Source organism: Xyrauchen texanus, chromosome 24 (assembly GCF_025860055.1).
Source record: "Xyrauchen texanus isolate HMW12.3.18 chromosome 24, RBS_HiC_50CHRs, whole genome shotgun sequence".
In the NCBI taxonomy this organism is placed as follows: Eukaryota; Metazoa; Chordata; class Actinopteri; order Cypriniformes; family Catostomidae; genus Xyrauchen; species Xyrauchen texanus.
Window position 1 is genome coordinate 13,314,239 of NC_068299.1, and position 20,638 is coordinate 13,334,876.

Below are 20,638 nucleotides of genomic sequence, written 5' to 3' on the forward strand. Positions count from 1 at the left end.
AACGTAAACATATGCACCAAGATGGGTATTTAAATGCTTCTTTATGGCATATGCGTTTATATGCAGCATATTCCTAAAGTCATGTTGTTGTATGAGATTTAAATGTTCATAAACACGTGATTGCATGCCAAATATTATTGGGTTAAGGGGCTAAAAGGCACATTTGATTGTATTCTCTCTGAAAACACTAAATAGCAACAAAACCTACCACAGAAATTTCCCTAACACAGGTTTGTCATGCACTGTTTTGACCCATTCGATCATCCCGTGCATGTTTAAATTTTGAGGTAATGCTAGATATTATTTAATATTTTTTTAAATGTTGCAAATTTATGTAGCTAATGAAAACAATTTTGTGCAAAATACTTTATTTTCACACCGATCTAATCACAATGGAGATTAATTTGTTAATAGAATACTTGAGATGTAATGAAATGCCAAATATGACTGGAATTAACAGGAAACGGTGCACCTTTTTCCTGAAGATGCACACAAATATTTTTAAAAGATACAAAATAATTACGGATATGTGTGCTGTGCTTTTCAATTCTCTCTTTTTTTATTTATTTATTTATTTTTTTATTATTATTTTTTTGTTTATTTGGGTTGAAAATGTAAACTACAGATCCCACAATGCATTACCACGCAATGAGTCTGTATACTTGCCTGTTAAAATCGCTGAATATTTTGTTAAATTTGGTTTAACGACGTATCTTAAAGTAGAATTAATATAAATTAATATTAATAACTGACTTATTTAAGATGTTTTATATTTTTTAAATTTTGGGATCTTACTCGACCTTTTTGACGTTAGGCAAATACAAAGTCACCTATTATCACGAGGTCCGACACGGAAGCGTCGGCGGTCCCGAGGATCTTGTTTTTGCCTGAAAAGCCGATTGTTTTCGAGTTTTCAGACCATAACACACGCTTGTCTATTTGTTATTTTATCACTCGTTTGAAATACAGTATTTATTTGCTTTAAAATAACACCAACATGTCTTCAGAGGAGTTGGAAAAGCTGCACGAGATGTTTAAATCTCTGTATGACGAAGTGAAGTTGATGCCTGAACTGGTTCAGAGGTGCCAAGGAGGTGAAAAATCTTTACATGTAGAGCTAAATCATGACAGGGTGAAACTTTTTTTTTTTTTATATATATATATATATATATGTGGTTTTACAGCGAGTATTCAGACGTTTGATTTCTGATTGAGTGTCAAGAAGAGAGCAGGACAGAAATATTGTTCTCTTCATATTGATCGTAGTGGGATGCTTATTTTGAGGGCCCTTGAATTTCTTGATGGTCGTTTTTTTTCTGCCAACCTAACTGAAAAATTATGATTTTTGATATTTAGAGTATTGTTTCTCACATTTTATTAAATGTATTTATTATAATATTATTATTATTGTTACTACTACTAATAATGTTGTTGTACATAATAATAATAATAATTCATAATAATATTTGATATGACATTAAAGGACTGAATACACAGACATAAATTGCTTTGTTTCAGGAAGCTACAGATATAAACAGTATTGGAACCTGTGTCAGTTGAATGTGTGTGGTTGTGTGTGTTTGTGTGTGTATCGTGGTTTTTGCATTTAAATGCATTACGTTTTTGTCATTGTTGTGACACAGTGATGTATTGTCTTTTAAATATAGAAATGAAAGGGAAATCTGTAGATCTCTAGACTAAATGTGTGTCTCATTCACTCTTTGTTTTCTAGAGGAAAGGAAGAGGATGGTCAGAGTCTTTGATGAGCGTATTGGAGAGGCTGAAGAAGTGGTAACTTTAAATGTCTTTATTTATGGCATGTTTAGAGGAACTATACACCAGTGGATCTTAAATAGAATAGCACAGCACCTGCATGTCTCTAGAACAACATTATTATTTTAGAATTAGAAATGGGCATTTGTTTCCACAAAGCATTTTTACAAATATAATTTTGGATTATAATATTACAAAGTGATGGGAACATCTATAGTGAATATACTTTTTCTAGTTATGCTCATTTCTGAAATATTTTATCAGCTTGAAGTTAGTCTTTGTGGGTGCAGTGTGTTTTATAACTTCTTATCCTTATTTGGATAAAAGTGTCTGCCAAATGCATAAATGTAAATGTTATCCAATAATTTAAACGACTAAAAAAAGTCAAGGGAATTTATAGGTCAGAAGATGTGGGAACTCTGTATGCAACAGCTAGTTTCCGTCAGACATTGTGATTGCAAGAAGGGCATTCAAGGTATGCCAGTTACCTCAATATATCAATAGGTAAATCACCTGTAGATAATCACTTCATTTTGATTACATTTTATATTTGACAGTGCTGTCATTTAAAAGCATTAACACCCGTTAAGTTGTATTATATCATGGCTGTTGCCCAACCTAAATGTTAATTATTACAGGTATTGGTCACATAACATTTTCTGGAAAATAATGTCTTGTAAAGAGATGGATAATTCATCCTCATGAAAGTGTTGATGTATTTGTTTGGATCATTTTTAGACACCAGGTGGCAGTAGTGCTTCAGAAGAAAAAAAAAAAAATTATTAATGGATAAACAACTGGTGTTGAAAGTGTTTTGCATCAGATCCATTGTGTGTACCGCAGTGCACTTTAATGTCTCAAACATTTGTCCTCCCTAATCAGAGAACTTTGATCTTTCAAACCTATGATTTCAAAGCACAGATTTGTAACTGTGCCCAATGATAGGTAAACATATTATCTTGCCTGGAGTACAGTTCTGCTTATAGGTTTTCATTCCCCTTGCAAAATCTGTAAGATAACTAAAAAATCATCAAAAAGGTAGATCATACATTTGAATTCATTTTTCATATTGGCTGAGGAAGCTATTTGACTTTACATATTATCCCAAAAAAAAAAAAAAAATTTTTAATACCATGTATTGGCCCTCGAGCAATAATAAAATTATTATTGCTCGAGGGGCCAATACATGGTATTATAACCAAGGGCATGTACAATTGTAAACAGGATATTTGTATAACACCAGTTATTATTATCCCATCTTTTTGAACATATGATCTGTCTCTTAAGTTAAATAAAAAAACAAAATTCTAAATATGATCACTCTTCATCCATCCATCCATCCATCCATCCATCGTCAACCGCTTATCCTGTGTACAGGGTCGCGGGGGGCTGGAGCCTATCCCAGCTAACATTGGGCGAAATGATCACTCTTATATTGTAAAAATTATACGAATTTTACAGGTTCTGTAAAGAGTTTTGTAAACTATGTTAGGTTTTTTTTTATTTAAAGAACTATTCAGCAAGATTCAAAGCCTCTTACTGTAATTATTTGTACTCTGAGGCAATTATACAATGCTTCTCCTGTTAATTTATATATTACATATAACTTGTAATAAATATAACTTGTATATTGTGTCTTTTAAGTGCATAAATAAATGTGTAATATTTCTCTCAGCTTCAGGGCATGGAACAGGAGCTGTTTGGCGCTCCAGCTTCCTTCCGGACCCCCATGTCTACAAAGATTCGAATGTACCGTAGAGATTTGGCCAAACTGCAGCGAGACATAAGGAGCTCAGCTGGAGCATCTGGGTTCTCCGGTTACCTTGGGGACAGCAAACAAGGAATTTACACAGAACAGAATGACCAGAGTGTAAGTGAAAGACAGCAGAAAACAGGTTTACACTGTAGTGAATTTAGTGTTGCTATAGATGGTCAAAATGTACCATGCAATCCTGGCTTTGAGAGTTTCATTTAGACAGAAGCATAGTGGCTTGTACTTGGAAAGCCTTTCATAATTCTTTTAATAGGGAAACTTTTCTGTCCTTTTGAAGGATTTTATAGAAAAATGTCAGTCTAAAACTAAACCAAACCATTCTAGTTTTAATTAAAGGGTAGATTGTAATAGCTTTAAACGTTTTTATTTTATTATTGTGTCACAATTACTTTTTGTGTGTGTGTTATTTTTAAGAGCGTTGAAATATTGCATTTGGCATGATTTCTCTATTTTGGGCTTTTCCCCTACCCAGACGTTTAACCTCTTTTTCAGAAGAACTTACACAATCTATATTTTCAAATTATTTGGTGTTAGTATACTATTTTTTTTTTTTTTTTTTTTTACAAAATCGCTGACCACAGTACTCCTGTCACTGACATAAGTTTTTCTAAAATAATTGGGTTAGCATGGCAATAAGATATGAAGATGTATTAAGATTCATTTGAATATTTTTACATCAAAAGGTAATGTTTATTAGGTGTCATTTATTAGGTTCATATTTGAAACAATCAATTATTGTTTTATTTGTATAAATACATATATTTAGTATATTTATAATATATATTTTTTATTGTGTTTGCAAGTCCAAGGATAATCATTGCCATCACACACAATATTTAACAAAAATCAGCACCATTACATTATACCAAACTTCATTCAAGCTAATCAAGGCCATAAACAGACCTTTATTCCAAGATTCATGATAAATATTTGAACATAGATGAAACATAGCTGGAAGAAGTCTAGTTTTTAAAGAGTTCAACTAGTCAAAAGTGCCCCCGATGAAATTAAATGTTTACATATCTCAAGTTTATGCCATGGATCTAGTTTCACTCAGCCTAGATCAGGCTGGAACTTGTTAGAACTCCCTCTCTATACCTCTGCAGACAGAAATTCTTACAGGAAGTTCCTGATAAGTGAGTCATTGTTTTTACACAACCTTATATTTCTATGTTCACTGTGTGTTCTGTGAATGACACATGTTAACCCTGTAGTCCACAACTGTTATGTGATTTAATGGAACAAAACTGTATACCTCAGGCTACACTTACGCTGATATGAAATTAGTTCAGTGAATCTTGCTGCTTTTCGTCTGAAGATCTGTGACTCAGATGCTTAATAACATGCTGAACCAGCCTCAGCTTAATAACAAAGTCTCTGTGTAACTGAACACGATGTCAGATATCAGTTTACATCAGTTTCAGTGTTCTTTTATACACTTGGTAGAATGTGATCTGCTATGGAAACATTAATGCAGAAATGCAAGCAGGTCATGTTTCACAGTATATCATCATCACCTTGTGTGTTTGGCATGTGTGCAAACTTGTATTCTAGCATCAGGAATGCACTGGCTTGTTTAGAGGATCCTTTAATGTCACAGAAAATGAGACTTTTGTTAGAGGTTTATCTTTAGTGGTTCTGAAAGAGGAGGCTGGATAAACTTCAACAGAAGATGACTGTCATTTCTGTTGGTCGTTTGCGCGTGATAGACGATCAAGTCATTAATATTGATGATTATTCAGTGCAACTGTGCTTGTTAGGTTGATTAAGGTCAGTCTTAATTGAACTTTTGAAATAGTTTTCTTGTTCTGTTCATTTCTTTAATTGCATGTGTGTCATCTAATCATGATCCTTAAAAACATATTGCAACATTTATAAAAGCTTATTTTTTTATTGTTAAAGTTTAATTTAAAAAAATAAAGAAACCCACCCCAAACAAATAGAAAACGTAAAATACATACGGCTAGTTTGCCATCATGTGCACACTTCAATAAAAAAAAAAGTTTCTGGTCCTCTTTCAGTATGTATAGGTAAACACGTATAGGTTAAACCTCTATCACTCTACAAACAAAGACACTTGTTTTACTGGAAAGGAACAATGTTTGGTACACAGAATGATGCCTTGGTCATGCGGTATGTCACAGTCATGTTTCTCATTTTAAAGCAGTCTAAAACAGAGGAAGTGAAGGTCATCAGGACATATCTGAAAATGACCGCGCATGCTTTAATTTGAGTGGACTTTCTAGATTTATGTTTGCATATCTTTCGCTCACTTGTTTGATTCCTTAACAAATTTAAGGCTGTAGACCACCCAATTTTTTTAGCAACCTTGGTTCCTGAAGTATTTTTCCAATTATTTTACTCCATAATCATTTAAGAAAATTCTTCAATAAAGAGTTCTATGCCATGACCCAAAAAAAAAAAAACAGTTCCAAGATAAATCACAGCATTTGATTTGAAGCTAAATATTAGAAAATCGAAAGAAAAGTCAAAGGTGACGCAATTAAATATAAAAACGGCAGTGACTCGAGTCGTTTTTTATAAGCATAAAATACTATTTGTTAGAAGTGTATTACTAAATAATCAAATGTAAATAATTTGATGACTGATTCCATTCATTAGTGGACTGTCACAGTTGACCTCTTTTACCACAGCTTCTCTGATTGGGTGATCTCATTTTAGGATTGTGGATAGTGTAGTACTTTCCTGGGAATTCGGAATTCAAACAAGTACTTATTTATTATTATTTATTTATTTGTATTTGTGGGGGGATTTTCTCCCCTTTTTCTCCCAATTTGGAATGTCCAATTCCCAATGTGCTCCAAGTCCTGTGGCAGAGGACGAATATCAGCTGCCTCCACGTCTGAGACTGTCAATCCGTGCATCCCATCGCATGGCTTGTTTTGAGCACGTTAACGTAGAGATATAGAGCGTGTGGAGGCTTCACGGCATCCACCATGGCATCCACGCACAACTCGCCACATGCCCCACTGAGAGCGAACCGCATTATAGCGATCGCGAAGAGGTTACCCCGTTTGACTCTACCCTCCTTAGCAACCGGGCCTATTTGGTTGCTTAGAAGTACTTTGTTAACTGTAAACAAGGGTGGACTGTGAAGAGAAATCGGTCCGGGATTTTACATAGAAACTGTCACTGTCCTTTTCTGCATATCCCCCTTTTATCGTGGTGCCGTTTTGTGGCATCATGCTCATGATGGGTCTGTCAGAACAGTAATTATGGCTGCTGACTGTACACTGTTTGCATACACATTGTTTAATGTGAGAGAATATGCATCAGGACAATAAAAAATTGCTCTTGTGTTTGTTTGTACAGACTCATCTTCAGTCCCAGCGTGCTTTGCTCATACAGGGGACAGATTCTCTCAATAATGCCTCAAAGAGCATTGAGCGCAGTCAACGTATCGCTGCAGAGACGGACCAGATTGGCACGGACATCATTGAAGAGCTAGGAGAACAGAGAGAACAATTGGATCGCACCAGAGACCTAGTAAGCAAGATCTATCTTGATCCCCACCAATGTTTTTGTTGGACAAGCAACTAATACATTACACAAGCTACATGCCTGGAATGTGTTAACTTCATTCTCCCTTCTCTTTTTGCTCAGCTGGTTCACACCGGTGAGAACCTGAGCCGCAGCCGGAAAATCCTGCGTGCAATGTCTAGGCGGTGAGACGTGCACTCTTATGAAACAGATAATGATGTCATTATTTTGCATCATTTGAATGATTTTCAAATCTTATGCTGAATCAGTTTGAAAAATGTATTTTTCTGTCTTTACAGACTGATGACTAACAAACTGCTATTGGCAGTCATTATCATCATGGAAGTGGCCATTCTAGGGGCTGTGGTCTACCTTAAGTTCTTCCGCAAATAGGCAATAAGGCTGTTAAAGACTACTCTACATCTTCTTCTTATTCCTGATGTTCACTGGTGTCTGGCCTGGTGACAGTGTGCTGGAAACCTTTGTGAATCAGTGTCACATGGACGAGTGTGGGCATTTATTTTAAGCACTAAACTATATTAGCATAAGTACTGCTCTCAATGGTGGGAATGAAGATGATGACATCCATCTATGGTACTATCAGACTGCTGAGGGATCAAGACCTGATCTGGAGAGGAGAGGATGGCTTAACCCCCTTAGCTGTCTTGAATAAGGTGCAAAACTGGCACAATGTCAAGTGGATGGTTGGACAGATGGCTGGTATAAATGAACGATCTAGTGAAAGGAGTGAAAATGTATATAAATGCATAGTATCTGCATTTTTACTATACCTCAACCACGTTCACTAATGAAACAAAGTAACTTAACTTTTTTAATGAAATGTGATTTTGAAATTTCAACAATTATGTTGTAAATTTGACTTTTTGTAGTCTAAACATGGTATTAAATGTAACTGCTCCAGGGTTATGTCCTTGAAAGAGGGTGGGTGTGTATTGGAATGACAGCAATAAACATGCACGTCACTTGCTTCATAAGCCCTGGTTGGAGGGGAAAGGGGTGTGTTTGGCCATTTATGATAAGGGTGTAGACTGTAGCGTAAACATCACTGAGAATAAAGTGGCAGTAACACCTGTTACAGCATATATAATAAAGCCCAGCACTATCAGGTCACCTTGACTTACTAACCATTTGCCAGCTGTCTGTTGTTATTTGTAGTCATGTTAGGGCAAAACAGTAGACGTATCAGTGGAGGCCTGAGCAGTCATGTGCCGCAGGATGGTACACCACTAGGGCATGTGATGTCATAATGGGGATTATGAACGGTGCATTGTAGGTTAATCAAGTGTTCAGGCCTTTTCAAATCAATAATAAGCCCAAGTTAAACAAGTACTTTGTTTTTTATAGCAAATTCATGTTTAAGATGAGTGTTTTTTTTTGTGTGTGTGTGTTCTTGGTAAATTCTGTATTTGTAGTTTATAAGTGCTGCTTAATGCAAGGATCACTGTTGCCCCAAACTAAGGGTTAGGAATTTAAACAAACCCATAATGCCAAGTGTTAAAGACAAAACTTGTACTGCATTTTCACCTGTATTTATCCCATTCGTAGTAGTGACATGAATGACATCATAAATCGCACAGCTTGTTGTGGAGAGGTGCACTAATACTTTTCTAAGTATATAAGACTTAAAATCATCTGGCAGACCATATAACGGGTGAATAAAAACCAATAGACTTGAATTCTAAGAGGCACCAGAGCCATATCTATGGACCAGAATGTCAGAGTCTTAAAGGTAGGCACTTTTGCCTTTAAATTGTAAGATAGCACTGAAAACACCCTTGCTTCTCCACAGCAACATGCTTAAAACACAAAGAAAAAAACAGCAAAAAATTTTCCTCGGACAATGTACAAAAATACAGGCTTACAAAGCGGTTTGAGAGTCTGAATAGCACTAGAAAAATGTAACCTGTTTCTACGTTTATTTCCTTCAGTGTTTAAAAAGCATTATCATGCTCTAGACTCCTCTCAGACTGCAGGTACCATGAGAAACTTCTGATGACCTTCCCAAAGTAATGAATCAAGGAATATTCAGAATCAGTCTCCTGTACATTAGTTTATTGCAACAAAAGTTTTTTTTACAGGAAATGCAACAAATCAAAATACACTTCTGTAAAAAAAAAAATAAAATACTGTGGTGAAATCAATTCAGAATGAGGGTATGAAATACATTATTCATACATGAATTGTACTGAAATAATTTATTTGAAATGCACTATTAAAAATATCACTCGGTATTAACCAAATCTATTATTATATTAGCCATTAAAAGCATTTCTACTATAAAAACAAACACACACAGAAATATAATAAAAAAACCAGATCTGGTCCAAAAGTGCAAACATGTTTGAATTTAAGGACAATTCAGTCCACCACTAAATTCCGCCCACATTCAAGCATCACATCATTCTTAAAATATAATGCGTCTATATATATATATATGACTTTTTTTTTTTTTTTTTTTCCCTGAAGTAGTAGTCTCTCGGAGTATGACAACACAGGGAATCCAGCTCTTGGCAGATCTTTCTCATTTAAAAAACTTTTTTTTTTAGCCAAGCTAAAATTAATGGTAGTTTTTTTGCATGTTGGAGATATCTCTCATCTCTCCGTATTCTGCTTAACCCTCCAAGGGCTAATTAGAATACAACAACTGCTACCCACGCACATATAGCAACACATTACCAGTGAGGAAACAAATGTTTTGACTAAGCCAGTTACACCTACAGCAATCTTCAAATTAAAGCCTGGTGCTTAGTCTATGCAAACCTTTCACTGTTGTTCTTTCAGTGGAATGCAAAGTGGTTCATAGTATTTTATCAAAGCCCACAATGCTTGGCGCTTTACAGCCGTAGCCCAGTGTCCTCTTTTGGTTGTGGAATCTTCTGGAAAGCAACATGTGCACCCTCACGAGTCTGACCGAGAGCGGCTGCAATGACGTCAACAGCTAGGCTAGCTGTGGCCTCCACAGCTTCGGACGTTGCTCCCAGTGTGGGGTTCACTTCAACCAGATCCATCACAGACAGTAAGCCTGTGTAGTCAAGAAAAGTGTTACACTGTAATATTAGTATAAATGTTTTCGAATTTTTTTTGAACAGGTTAAACATATTTAATAAGTAGCACTTGTATTTGTACAGCAAGCATGTACTTGTTAGCAGATACGTTCCAAACTGCATGCTTGACATCAGTTGATTACGGTCATCTTACATATAAGTTGCTCTGGATAAGAGTGTCTGCTAAATACCTTAAATGTTTCAAGCAGCACATAACCCATGTGAATTCTGGACTTGTACCTGTGTTGTGGATCTCCTCTGTGATGTAGATGCCTTCCCTATAGGTCAGCCCTCCATTAACAGGAGTTCCAGTGGCAGGAGCCAGGGAGGGATCAAATGCGTCAATGTCAAAGCTCAGGTGGATGGGCCTTTGCTTCCTGAAATAAAATCAAGAAATAGTGAAAAATTACACCGGTTGTTTGATTGTAAGTTAGCCAAAACAGACTCAACTAATGATTTGAAATCCCCCAGCTGCACCAGTGTTTAAGATTTGTTTAAAGCAGAGGTAGAGCAGCTTGTGAAATTGTATGCCATGATTTCTTCCAGAAAAGAAACTGCCCCTAATTTACAGAATTTTAAAATACACAGGACTATATGGAGCATAAACAGCTGCATGCAGGTTGGTGCTGGTTGCTTATAGAAGTAACTAGTTACAGTGTAAAATGTGGATGTTCCTGCAATACCTTGCCAAGAGGTGATCCAGTGTGACCTCCATTACCCTTTGAATGCCCATTCGGTCAATATCACGCATGGAGAAGTACTGTATTCCAAGAGTCTTCAGGATTATACTGATTTAGAGAGAATAATCTTGGTTAGTAACAAAAAGTATCAATGCTGGTTGAATTTTATTTTAATTACTTTGTAGGCAATCTTTTCAGGTTCCAACAATTGTATTTATTTTTTCCCCCACACATTTGCTACACGATAAACCTTTTATTTTGATGCTATAATGTGAAACCTCATCTCCTGCTGGCAGTTACAGTTGTAAATGGTATTATACAAATATCCCATGGATTGATACAATTGGTGATTAAGTTTTATGGGTTTTAGTGAGCTGGCTACTAATGTCAAATCCTGTGTCATTTTAGACAGGGATAGAATATGTGCTTACTGCTCTCCTGGATCAACATCTCTGAGGCCGATGTAGACCAGATCGGTGGCAGACAGGAAAGGCTTCATCCAGGAAAATCCTGGAACTTCTGGCATCTGAAGTAAAAAACATGAGAAGGGAAAGTTAAGACATTTTGATGTACAATGATTATCCGTGTCAGAGTGAAAATATTTTTTTCCAGGTGCACAAGTTTGCACAAACGTTTGTTTATTTACCATCTACAAGAGTTACTGAATGCAATATGCTTTGCGATAAATAGCATTTTGGTGAGCCAAGGTAAACATAACTATTGTCACAGAAATGTAAATAGGGTTCTTTTGAAGAACTACAATGTAGTAAGCATTCATAAGAAATTCGGTAGAAACAATCAAAGGACTGATTACAATTGGATATCTAAACCCAAATTCAACTTCTTTACATATCTTCATACAGTTGACACAATGCTGTGAATTTATGCTATTCACCTTGTCCTGCAACTCCTTAAGCATGAATGCCACAGGCTGCCCGTGGAGGTTTCCAGAAGGTGAAGTCAGAGGTGTGTTGACATCTGCATGTGCATCAACCCAGATCAGACATAGGTCAGAGCACTGTTGGGTGTGGCCTTCCACTGAACCAATCGCTAAACTGTGAGGATGAAAGCATGAAAAATTATATAGTTATACATTGGTTTTGATTATTAAAATGAAATCTGGGATTACATTTTATTGGATTGCACCAAATTCTCAATTCTCAGCCACAGCAAGAATGCATTCTGTGAAAAAAGCAGATTTACAAACTCATTTGGAAAATTTATTGTGAGGAATATTATTATTTATTTATTGTTTATTATATTATATATTGTGTCCTCACCGTAGGAATATTTTCAATGATGTGGAAATAAGACCAATATTATATTGACTTTTAAAGTCTCTTTTTGTGCTTTCTAATCAATGCTTTACTTGTCTACCACAATAGGTCTTATTCACAGCAGCACCATCTCTTTAATGGGTTGTACTGCAGTTTAAATAGTTTTTGGATCGTTCTGCGGAAAAAAAAAACATTTAAAAAATATATTTTCAAGAACACTCAGCAGACAAAAAAAAACTGAGTTGTGGAAAATCATATGTGATCTAGGAGCTTTATACCATGCGTGCCATTGAATAGACTAAGTCTATCCCTTACAGCCTCATTGTCTATTCACTATTGTGAATAAGGTCTATAATATATTGTTTTTGAATGATCTCTTATTTATCCAAATAAAGAATGATCTTTATTTGGAGCCCTAATATATATATATATATATAAATATAAAAATCAGCATATCACGTATTTATAATTTGATAAAAAAATGTAATTGAATTGTCTGCCGAATATATTATATCAGGATACAATGTTTTGATGTTACTAGATTTTTCAAGTTTAAACTTGATGTTCAGTTTGTATTAAATTTATAGGAAATATACACTGTAAAAAAAAAAAAAATTGCATGTGCACCTGTGGTCTCCCCCCAGCATGATGCAGGTGTGTCCCGCTCCCACTGCGTTGCTCACAGCTCCAGACAAAATCTGATTGGCTCGTCCGACTGTGCGTGGGAATGGCACGTGCATAAAGTTCTCATCCTTATCCAGGTGCTGGAAGCTCAGGTCTCCAAAGTCATGCACAGGGTAGTCTGCAAAACGACAGCAAATATACATAAACAAAAATAAACTATTTAGATATTAGGTACATATTAACTGTTATGTTGGCTGGTAGAAACGGTCAACTCTAACCAAGCACTCGCTTTTTTTTTTTTACACTGTATTTGACTGACACTTTGAAGCTGGCAGGTGTACATTCTGTCACTTGATCCTATCACGCAGCTGAACAAGCCATGTAGTAGGTACAATATATAGGTATTTAGGTAGAAACAGACAACTCGTAATGGAGGACTCCGATGAAGATCTTAACAGGTGATGGGGCCAAGCTCGACAGAACCAAACCTGTAAAAAATGATAGATTTTTCATCCATTTGATTACAAGCCAACTACAGGATTAGGGAGTATGATCTGATAAAAGCTCTGCTGGCTGGTCAACATGTGTTAAGGCAGAGATTAGGGCTCAGTTTATTTGCTCACTTGCACTTACTCAAAGCCTTGTGATTTTGTAAGAAGTGAGCATCAATCAGTCAAATCTTGTCTTGCCATATGCATTTAAAACTCATAATCAACAGTTAGGACAGGGAGTAAGACATCTATATTTGTTGCAATGGATAAGTGTTGCTGATATAGTTTGGTCAAGAATTCTAACCATATAGGGTGCTACGGAAAGGATTATTTTCACAGCTCCAAACATTTGATGCCAAGCATCTGTCAAAAGTGATGCAATAATTTGTTACTGCATAGGTTAGTCAGGAAACAACAACTTAGAATTAAGTGGTGAAAACATATCCAGTTCACATTGACCCAAAATCAAATGAACAAAAATTAGAAATTATTTTGAGAAAAGAAAATTAAGCCTTAAAGACCATTAAGATTTTTTACATTGTGACATTATTTCCATGACAATAAATTGTAATGTGGAGTAGTAATCTAACCTCATGTCCTAACATGTAAAAAAAAAAAAAATAAAAAAAAATCTGTCCTTAATAGATAAAGCCGGTAGTTAATAGGCAGGCAAAACAGACAAAAATATACAGCGTCACATTTTCAGCAATAAGGGAAATTTTTTCCACTGCTAAGGTAAAACGGGGTCTTCCAATGCAGTGTCAGAAGTATGTCACTTGTTCATATGGAAAAAATCTTAGGCTTAAAGATAGCAGGAGCTATCGCATTACAGGAGAACATGGTGTTACGTAATGGCGTGAGCCACCAGCACAATGTTTATGTGAATAACAGCTGACTGGCCGCTGGCAAGACTCTCTAAGGTGACTTGCAAATTCCAAAGAGCCACTTAGGAACCTCTTGTCATAAGTACAGAAACAAGAGGAATTTTAGAGTAACACTTTCTTCTCCGTTATTTAATTACCATTATAAAAAGTAGTTGTTGCTCCTCCTCATCTCATTCTCTCCAGACAAAGAAAAATATATCTTAAATTCATTGTCATTTTATTTTATAAGGACTACCTAATAATGAAACCTTGGAATTAAAAAATGTCCTGTAATACAGATGTCCTGTAATCTGAAGCCAACTGTCCCCGAGCTTTTGTCACAGAGTTGGTAGGAACTGCCTTTCACATATACTGGCAGTGGATAAACTATATAAACCACCAAAGATATCCCATGACCTCATCACTTCCATTTCTGTCTACCAGGATGACTCAAAATAACAACTGTCTGAGTCACATTCAGTCTCTGAACTGTAATAAGGTCCACATATTTTAACATGAGTCACATAAGAACAGATTTCTTGATTATTTACCACTAAGAAAGATAGATAGATAGATAGATAGATAGATAGATGACAGACAGATAGATGACAAATAGACAGATAGATAGACAGACAGATGACAAATAGACAGACAGACAGATAGATGACAAATAGACAGACAGACAGATAGATAGATAGATCTGGATTACTCATGATGTCATATTAGTGAAGCCACTGCGCCACCATACAGCTATGCCCAAACATTCCAATGTCCCTATTAACTTAATAGGAAATAATCTAATTTCAAGGAATAAACATTAATCATTCATGTAAACAAGTTCACTGAAACTGAGGTAAAATACAAACTGAAGATGTTTTCATAAAAAAAAAAATTAAACAGTGTATTTTTCTCACGGTCACTTGAATAAGAGCTCTCTTTCTCTCTCTATCACACACGCAGCACTTGAGGGAGACACGCAAAGCTGGTTAAAATTAAACTGATACACTAATATATGACATGCATCACTACAGAGAGCACTTCAATAATAATCACAGGTTTTTTTTTTATACATATGTGTGTGTTCTTTACCCAGATTCAACGTATCTTTAGTTGAACCATCTCATTCTATATATTCTCTTAAAAGGAATATTATGGGTTAAACTCCATCAATGGCCTTTGTGGGATGTTGATGATTACCACACAAAATCATTACTACTCATCCCTTCTTTTCTTATATATATATAAAAAAAGTGGTTACAGTGAGGCACATACAATGAAAGTGAATGGGGCCAATTTTTGGAGGTTTTAAAAAGGCAGAAACGTGAAAAGCTTGAAATTTTCTAAAAGCAATTACATTAATTCTTCTGTTAAAACAAATGTACCATTTGAGCTTTAAAGTTGTTTAAAATCATAGTTTTTGCGGGATTTCAGGATTGCGTCATCATTGATATGAAATGTTATGTAACTTTACACAGAAAAGGTTAGTTAGCGACTTTATTACACTAAAGGTCCGTTGGTCTAGAGGTAGCGTGTCCGCCAATCATGCAGATCAACCTGGGCTCAAATCCACCCATATCACCCTGGCCTGTAGCTCAAGACTGGTTGCACACTGAAGCTAAGCAATATTGAGCCTGGTCAGTACCTGGATAGATACCTCCTAGGAAAAACTTGGTTGCTGCTGGAAGAGGTGTTAGAGAGGCCAGCAGGGGGTGCTCACCCTGTGGTCTGTGTTGGTCCCAATGTCCCAGTATAGTGATGGGGGCACAATATTTCTAAAAGGTCTCTGTATGTCAGAGGAGACATTAAACGGAAGTCCTGACACTCTGTGGTCATTTAAAAAAAAAAAAAAAAAAAAAACAGGGCACTTCTAGTAAAGAGTAGGGGTATAACCCTGGTGTCCTGCCAAATTCACCCCCTTGGTCCTTCTCAATCATGGCCTAATAATCCCCATCTATTAATTGGCTCTAAAACACTGATCTCTCCTCTCCACCAATAGCTGGTGAGTGTACTGGCACACTATGGCTGCGGTCGCATCATCCAGGTGGATGCTGCACACTGGTGGTGGTTTAGGAGAGTCCCCTTTTCACGGTGTAAAGCGCTATATAAACGTAACGTTCATTCGTAAAATCATTAATAAGCTTTTTGTTTACGTCTTGTGGCTATACTTTTGAGAATTGTAACATTAATGGATTGGCCACATCTGCTTCCATAGCAAGTGCCCAACCCAGAATTTCTGTCTCTTTTTTTTCTACGTTCTTTAAAAAAGAAGAAGAAAAAAAAGAGGGACAAGTTGAAATACATTTTTGTGGTAATCAACAATATGCAACAAATGCTTGTGACTGAGCTTTACTTGTATCGAATCTGTAATATTCCCTTAAACCTATGGCAAAAATGGCTCATTTCAAAAGGTATCATGACCTTGTTTTGCTTGCTGAAAAAGCATTTCTGTTATACATCTATATTTTTTTCTGATGCTTAGCTTGGCCTAGATTTGTTTCCTGTATTTCTTTAATGCAGATTTTACATGATCTGTAATGTGCATATTTTAAAAAATAACCCTACTAGATAAAGTACAATATAGCGATTGTACCAAACATAACACCTATAAAGCCCTCTTTTGTATGTGACAACAATAACTCTTGTTATGTACAGCAGGTTGAGCTGTCAGGTTGTCTCGTGGCATCTGTGATGATGAATATGCGGAGAGCTGCAGCGACGCACGTAGATCCTCTCCACGCGACCAGACGCAACATCAAGAGCGCTTTTTAGTTTTTTTTAATTATTATTTATTTCAAGTATTGCAATCTTAGAAATTCAACCAAATTGCCACATCCGCGATTGTTGCAGCTTTCAACATAATATGATAAGTTTTGATAAAAGCATTCCTGGCCGGGAGAGTTGGATGATGTAACACCCGATCAAGCACTTCCTTTCCGATTCACAGGCGTTGTTAGACTATACGAACGTTGATTAGTTCTTAAATTAAAAACAAATTAAATTAAGTAAGGACAACGAGAGGAAAAGTGTAGAGAAAATGATTAGGCTATGTAGCCTACTAACCAAGATTTGAAAGTCTCTCCACCAAACCCGCATCCCGGATAGTTTTGGGTCCATGCTCCACCCCTCTCTTTTTCTGAAAAAGAAAATACCATCACATCACAGTACAGTACACAAATTCAACTTTAACGTCTTTCCAAGTGTCTGAGCTTGACTTGTCTTTGGTCAAATATGTGCTTCTCACCTGTCCTTTGGAAAAAGGAGCTCCCAGAATCGCGACCGAATTCGATCGTTTCTGTTGACAAGAACTCAACGTGGATCTCAAGAATCTGGTCAGCGATCCTCTCAGGGCCATGGTGAAAATAAGCAAGGTTTGACTCGAACAAAAGTCTACCGCCCGGTGTGGTTTTCTCTCCTCTGGGTCAAGTGGCTGTTAAATCTCAAGTCACTGGCACGACGGTTTTCTTCCACTTAATTCTTATTCATGAGCCGGCGAATAGCGTACTGTAACCTCAGCTACACGCTTTTTGTGAAACCACGAGGCCACCCCACAAACAAATCTAACAGCTTTCCACCATCCAACTGTTTTTCATACTTGTGATTATTTCCGCTCATCGCGGCGTTTTTAAACCACGTTTTTCTATTCATGGAGCGACCAACCTCCGTCAGAACCGATGACACACCTTCCTCCCAGCCAATCAGAAACTCATAGAGCGTGGGTTTGTTATGAGGGGCGTGGTTTTAGAAGAAATTGCAGTACAGACAAGTGTTTCTAGCGTTTCTAATAGGAGTGGCCCATCTCTGCTAAACAATCTCTGGTAGAGTTGGGTAGGAATTTTCCATCCGTGTACTATCGCTTGGCTTGTATATGCATTTTTGCTTGCCTAGGCCTACTGCCTCGTCAACAAATTCCCATTTTTTGAAAACAGATCCAATGTCCATAGCATGGGTGTATGACAGATTATCTTTGTTCGATAGAAATGTCTGGAAAACGAATAGCCATGAGGGATGTTGTGCCAAATGTTGACAACTGAAATAGTTATTTGGCCTAATTTCTAGAGCTCTTAGTAGAGCATGGCTTGTCTGATAGGGACAAACACCACCGGCAAGACGAAGAAATAGGCAGATTGGCTATTATTCGTGACATTAAATCTTATTACGAGAGCTACCAACCTGCACAGACAAAACATTATATTACAAAATCTTGGCCAGACAAGAGATCCAATGAAATTATCTCGACCACGCAAAAACAAACTATTATTATTATTATTATTATTATTATTGTTTTGCATTAATGTTTTATTGCAGGAGAGCAGTTTTGATGTAGTCCATTTTATCACCACTTTGGCTCCAACTGGTGTTATGTGAGATAAGTTCTGTCTCCATACTTCATTACTTCGAGAGTTATGTTGCTGAATTACATACACATTTTACATTTATTAATTTAGCAGATTAATAACTCTTTTTATCCAGAGATACTTTCAAAAATGATACAACAGAACCGATTCATCCTAAGGAGGCAGTATTAAGAGAATTGCTGTAATACAAAGTTGCAAATTGCTTAGAGAAGCATTGGTAGAGAGGAAGGTGAGAGATAGCAGTAAAAGAATGGATTGAGAAAAGAAGAAGACAGTTATTATTAGGATTGGGTCAAGTGCTCGTGAAAAACATGCATCTTTAGATGTCTCTTGGAGGTTGATAGAGAATCAGCTGTTTGGATGGAGTTTGGCGAGGAACAGTTGAATTGAAGGTCCGGATGAGTGATTTTGTGCTTCTGTAAGATGGCACAATGAGGCGGCACTCATCTGCCGATTGTAAGCTTCTGGAGGGCACGTAGACTTGAAGTAGCGAGAGAAGATGGGGGGTGCAGAGCCTTGAACTTCATGCGAGCAACAATTGGCAGCCAGTGCAGTTCCATGAAGAGAGGTGTGATAAGTGCTCTCTTGGGCTTGTTAAAGACCAGTCGTGCCACCGCATTATGGATCAATACCAGAGGTTTGACTGAACATGTAGTAAGTCCTGCCAGAAAACCATTGCAGTAGTCCAATCTAGATATAACAAGAGACAAAGAGTGTCTGCAGGGTCTGACCCTACATTATCTGTCTTCAACCAAAACGCTTTGTTTTACTATCAGGGTGGGACCAGTGTCACAGCTCTCATTAGCATGGAATCAAGCACATACATATAAGCTCCAAGACTGCAAACCTTTAAAAAGAAATGGATGCCATCAGAGGAATACTGTGATTTAAGGTTTGTATCATTTTCTTGTTAAATATTGGCAGCGGGAAATTGTCCATTTGCAGATTATCCTTATCATTAGCTTTATAGCTAACTTGGCTGACCGTATGAGTCTGCTATTTTAATTTTAACCAAGTTTCTTGACTGAAATGTGTCGTCAAAACCTTTACTCTTAATGTTACATGGCAGATCCAAACCGACACACTACTAGACACTACAAAAGATCAGTTGTACAGATCAGAATCAGCTTTATTACCAAGTATGTTTACACATATAAGGAATTTAACACACACTGTACATACACATACGTAGTGCAAATCTAAATACAAATCTGTGATATAAAGTGCAAGGGAATATAATTCTGTTCAAATGCACTTTGGATCGCATCATTAATATGTAAAAATCTTTCCATCTGAAATGACTAATTAATAAATTAAACAAATGACAATAAAATGCAAAGTATTTTTTTTAGCACTGTTTTTTTTTATTAAATGTAACTATATTCTAATTACCAATGATTTCAATTGTAACTGTAGTTGAATACAGTTACTTCTATTTTGTATTTAAAAAATGTAATCCAGTTACATGTATTCCATTACTCCCAACCCTGCTGATTAGTTATTGCCAGCTTTTTCTGATGTTTCCCCAGTGTACTGCCCATCAACTTACCTGCTCATACTCAGTGGTTCCAGCTCCAAGCTACAGAACACCTTTTCAAATGTGTAATATGAGATTGTTTATTTTTCTGTTATGTCCGATTCAGTTTAAGTTACAACGTCATGTCTTGAAATAAAAGTGCAATACAAAATGTAAATAAACTGTAACATTGTCTCTGAAAATTCTGTAATTTACTCACACTCGTGTTTGAAAAAAAAACAAAAAAACTATTTACTATTTAGTTTCCTCTGTGAAATATGAGAATACATTGTAAAATGTGGATGCTGCTAATGAGGCTGAAATGAAAGCTGTCAGTCCCTATATCGTTATTCCTGACATCTCCATTTGAGTTCCCCCCAAGTCAGTCATTTGTGTTTGGAACAACATGAATATCAGTATAAATGATGACTCATCAAATATGACAAAATATTTTTTGTCATTTAGTTGATACATCTTTTATTGAGTTCTATCAAGATGTTTTGAGGTAAATAGGTTTTAAAGTGTGTCTGTTTTGTTTTTTAACACTTTAAAGAAGTTGGTTCGCTAAAAAGTATGATTTGTTTTTTGGTTACAAATTACAGGTTGTCCTGGCAACTCTTTTATTATAACCATTATTATTATTATTATTATTATTATTGTCCTCCTGTATCTCACTGCCCATATACTTCCTGATTAAATAAGCGGAACACACATTGTTT

The 20,638-nt window shown here is 36.2% G+C and overlaps 2 protein-coding genes across 2 annotated transcripts; one reads left to right on the forward strand and one right to left on the reverse strand.

Annotated features, from left to right (window-relative positions):
- Positions 1–844: 844 nt before the first annotated feature.
- On the forward strand, positions 845–8,908 carry LOC127618299 (vesicle transport through interaction with t-SNAREs homolog 1B-like). Its single transcript, XM_052090682.1, has 6 exons — positions 845–1,094; positions 1,733–1,791; positions 3,449–3,643; positions 6,881–7,054; positions 7,172–7,233; positions 7,348–8,908. The coding sequence occupies exons 1-6, from the start codon at positions 998–1,000 to the stop codon at positions 7,439–7,441; spliced, it is 681 nt and encodes a 226-aa protein (XP_051946642.1). The 5' UTR covers positions 845–997; the 3' UTR covers positions 7,442–8,908.
- Positions 8,909–9,189: 281 nt separating this feature from the next.
- On the reverse strand, positions 9,190–17,666 carry LOC127618290 (arginase, non-hepatic 1-like). The gene is made up of 8 exons (XM_052090669.1): positions 17,290–17,666; positions 17,109–17,181; positions 12,698–12,872; positions 11,689–11,848; positions 11,225–11,319; positions 10,797–10,901; positions 10,354–10,490; positions 9,190–10,091 (listed from the first exon to the last, which is right to left on the reverse strand). The coding sequence occupies exons 1-8, from the start codon at positions 17,398–17,400 to the stop codon at positions 9,904–9,906; spliced, it is 1,044 nt and encodes a 347-aa protein (XP_051946629.1). The 5' UTR covers positions 17,401–17,666; the 3' UTR covers positions 9,190–9,903.
- Between the last annotated feature and the right edge of the window lie 2,972 nt (positions 17,667–20,638).

Excerpts from the sequence above, each read along its gene's own strand:
- LOC127618290 (XM_052090669.1), bottom strand. The coding sequence starts at position 17,400 with ATGGCCCTGAGAGGATCGCTGACCAGATTCTTGAGATCCACGTTGAGT. Across the intron at positions 12,873-17,108 it reads GGAGAGACTTTCAAATCTTG|ACTACCCTGTGCATGACTTT; the intron begins GTTAGTAGGCTA and ends GTCGTTTTGCAG. Across the intron at positions 10,491-10,796 it reads CTGGATCACCTCTTGGCAAG|GAAGCAAAGGCCCATCCACC; the intron begins GTATTGCAGGAA and ends ATTTTATTTCAG.
- LOC127618299 (XM_052090682.1), top strand. The coding sequence starts at position 998 with ATGTCTTCAGAGGAGTTGGAAAAGCTGCACGAGATGTTTAAATCTCTG. Across the intron at positions 1,792-3,448 it reads TTGGAGAGGCTGAAGAAGTG|CTTCAGGGCATGGAACAGGA; the intron begins GTAACTTTAAAT and ends TATTTCTCTCAG. Across the intron at positions 3,644-6,880 it reads CAGAACAGAATGACCAGAGT|ACTCATCTTCAGTCCCAGCG; the intron begins GTAAGTGAAAGA and ends TTGTTTGTACAG.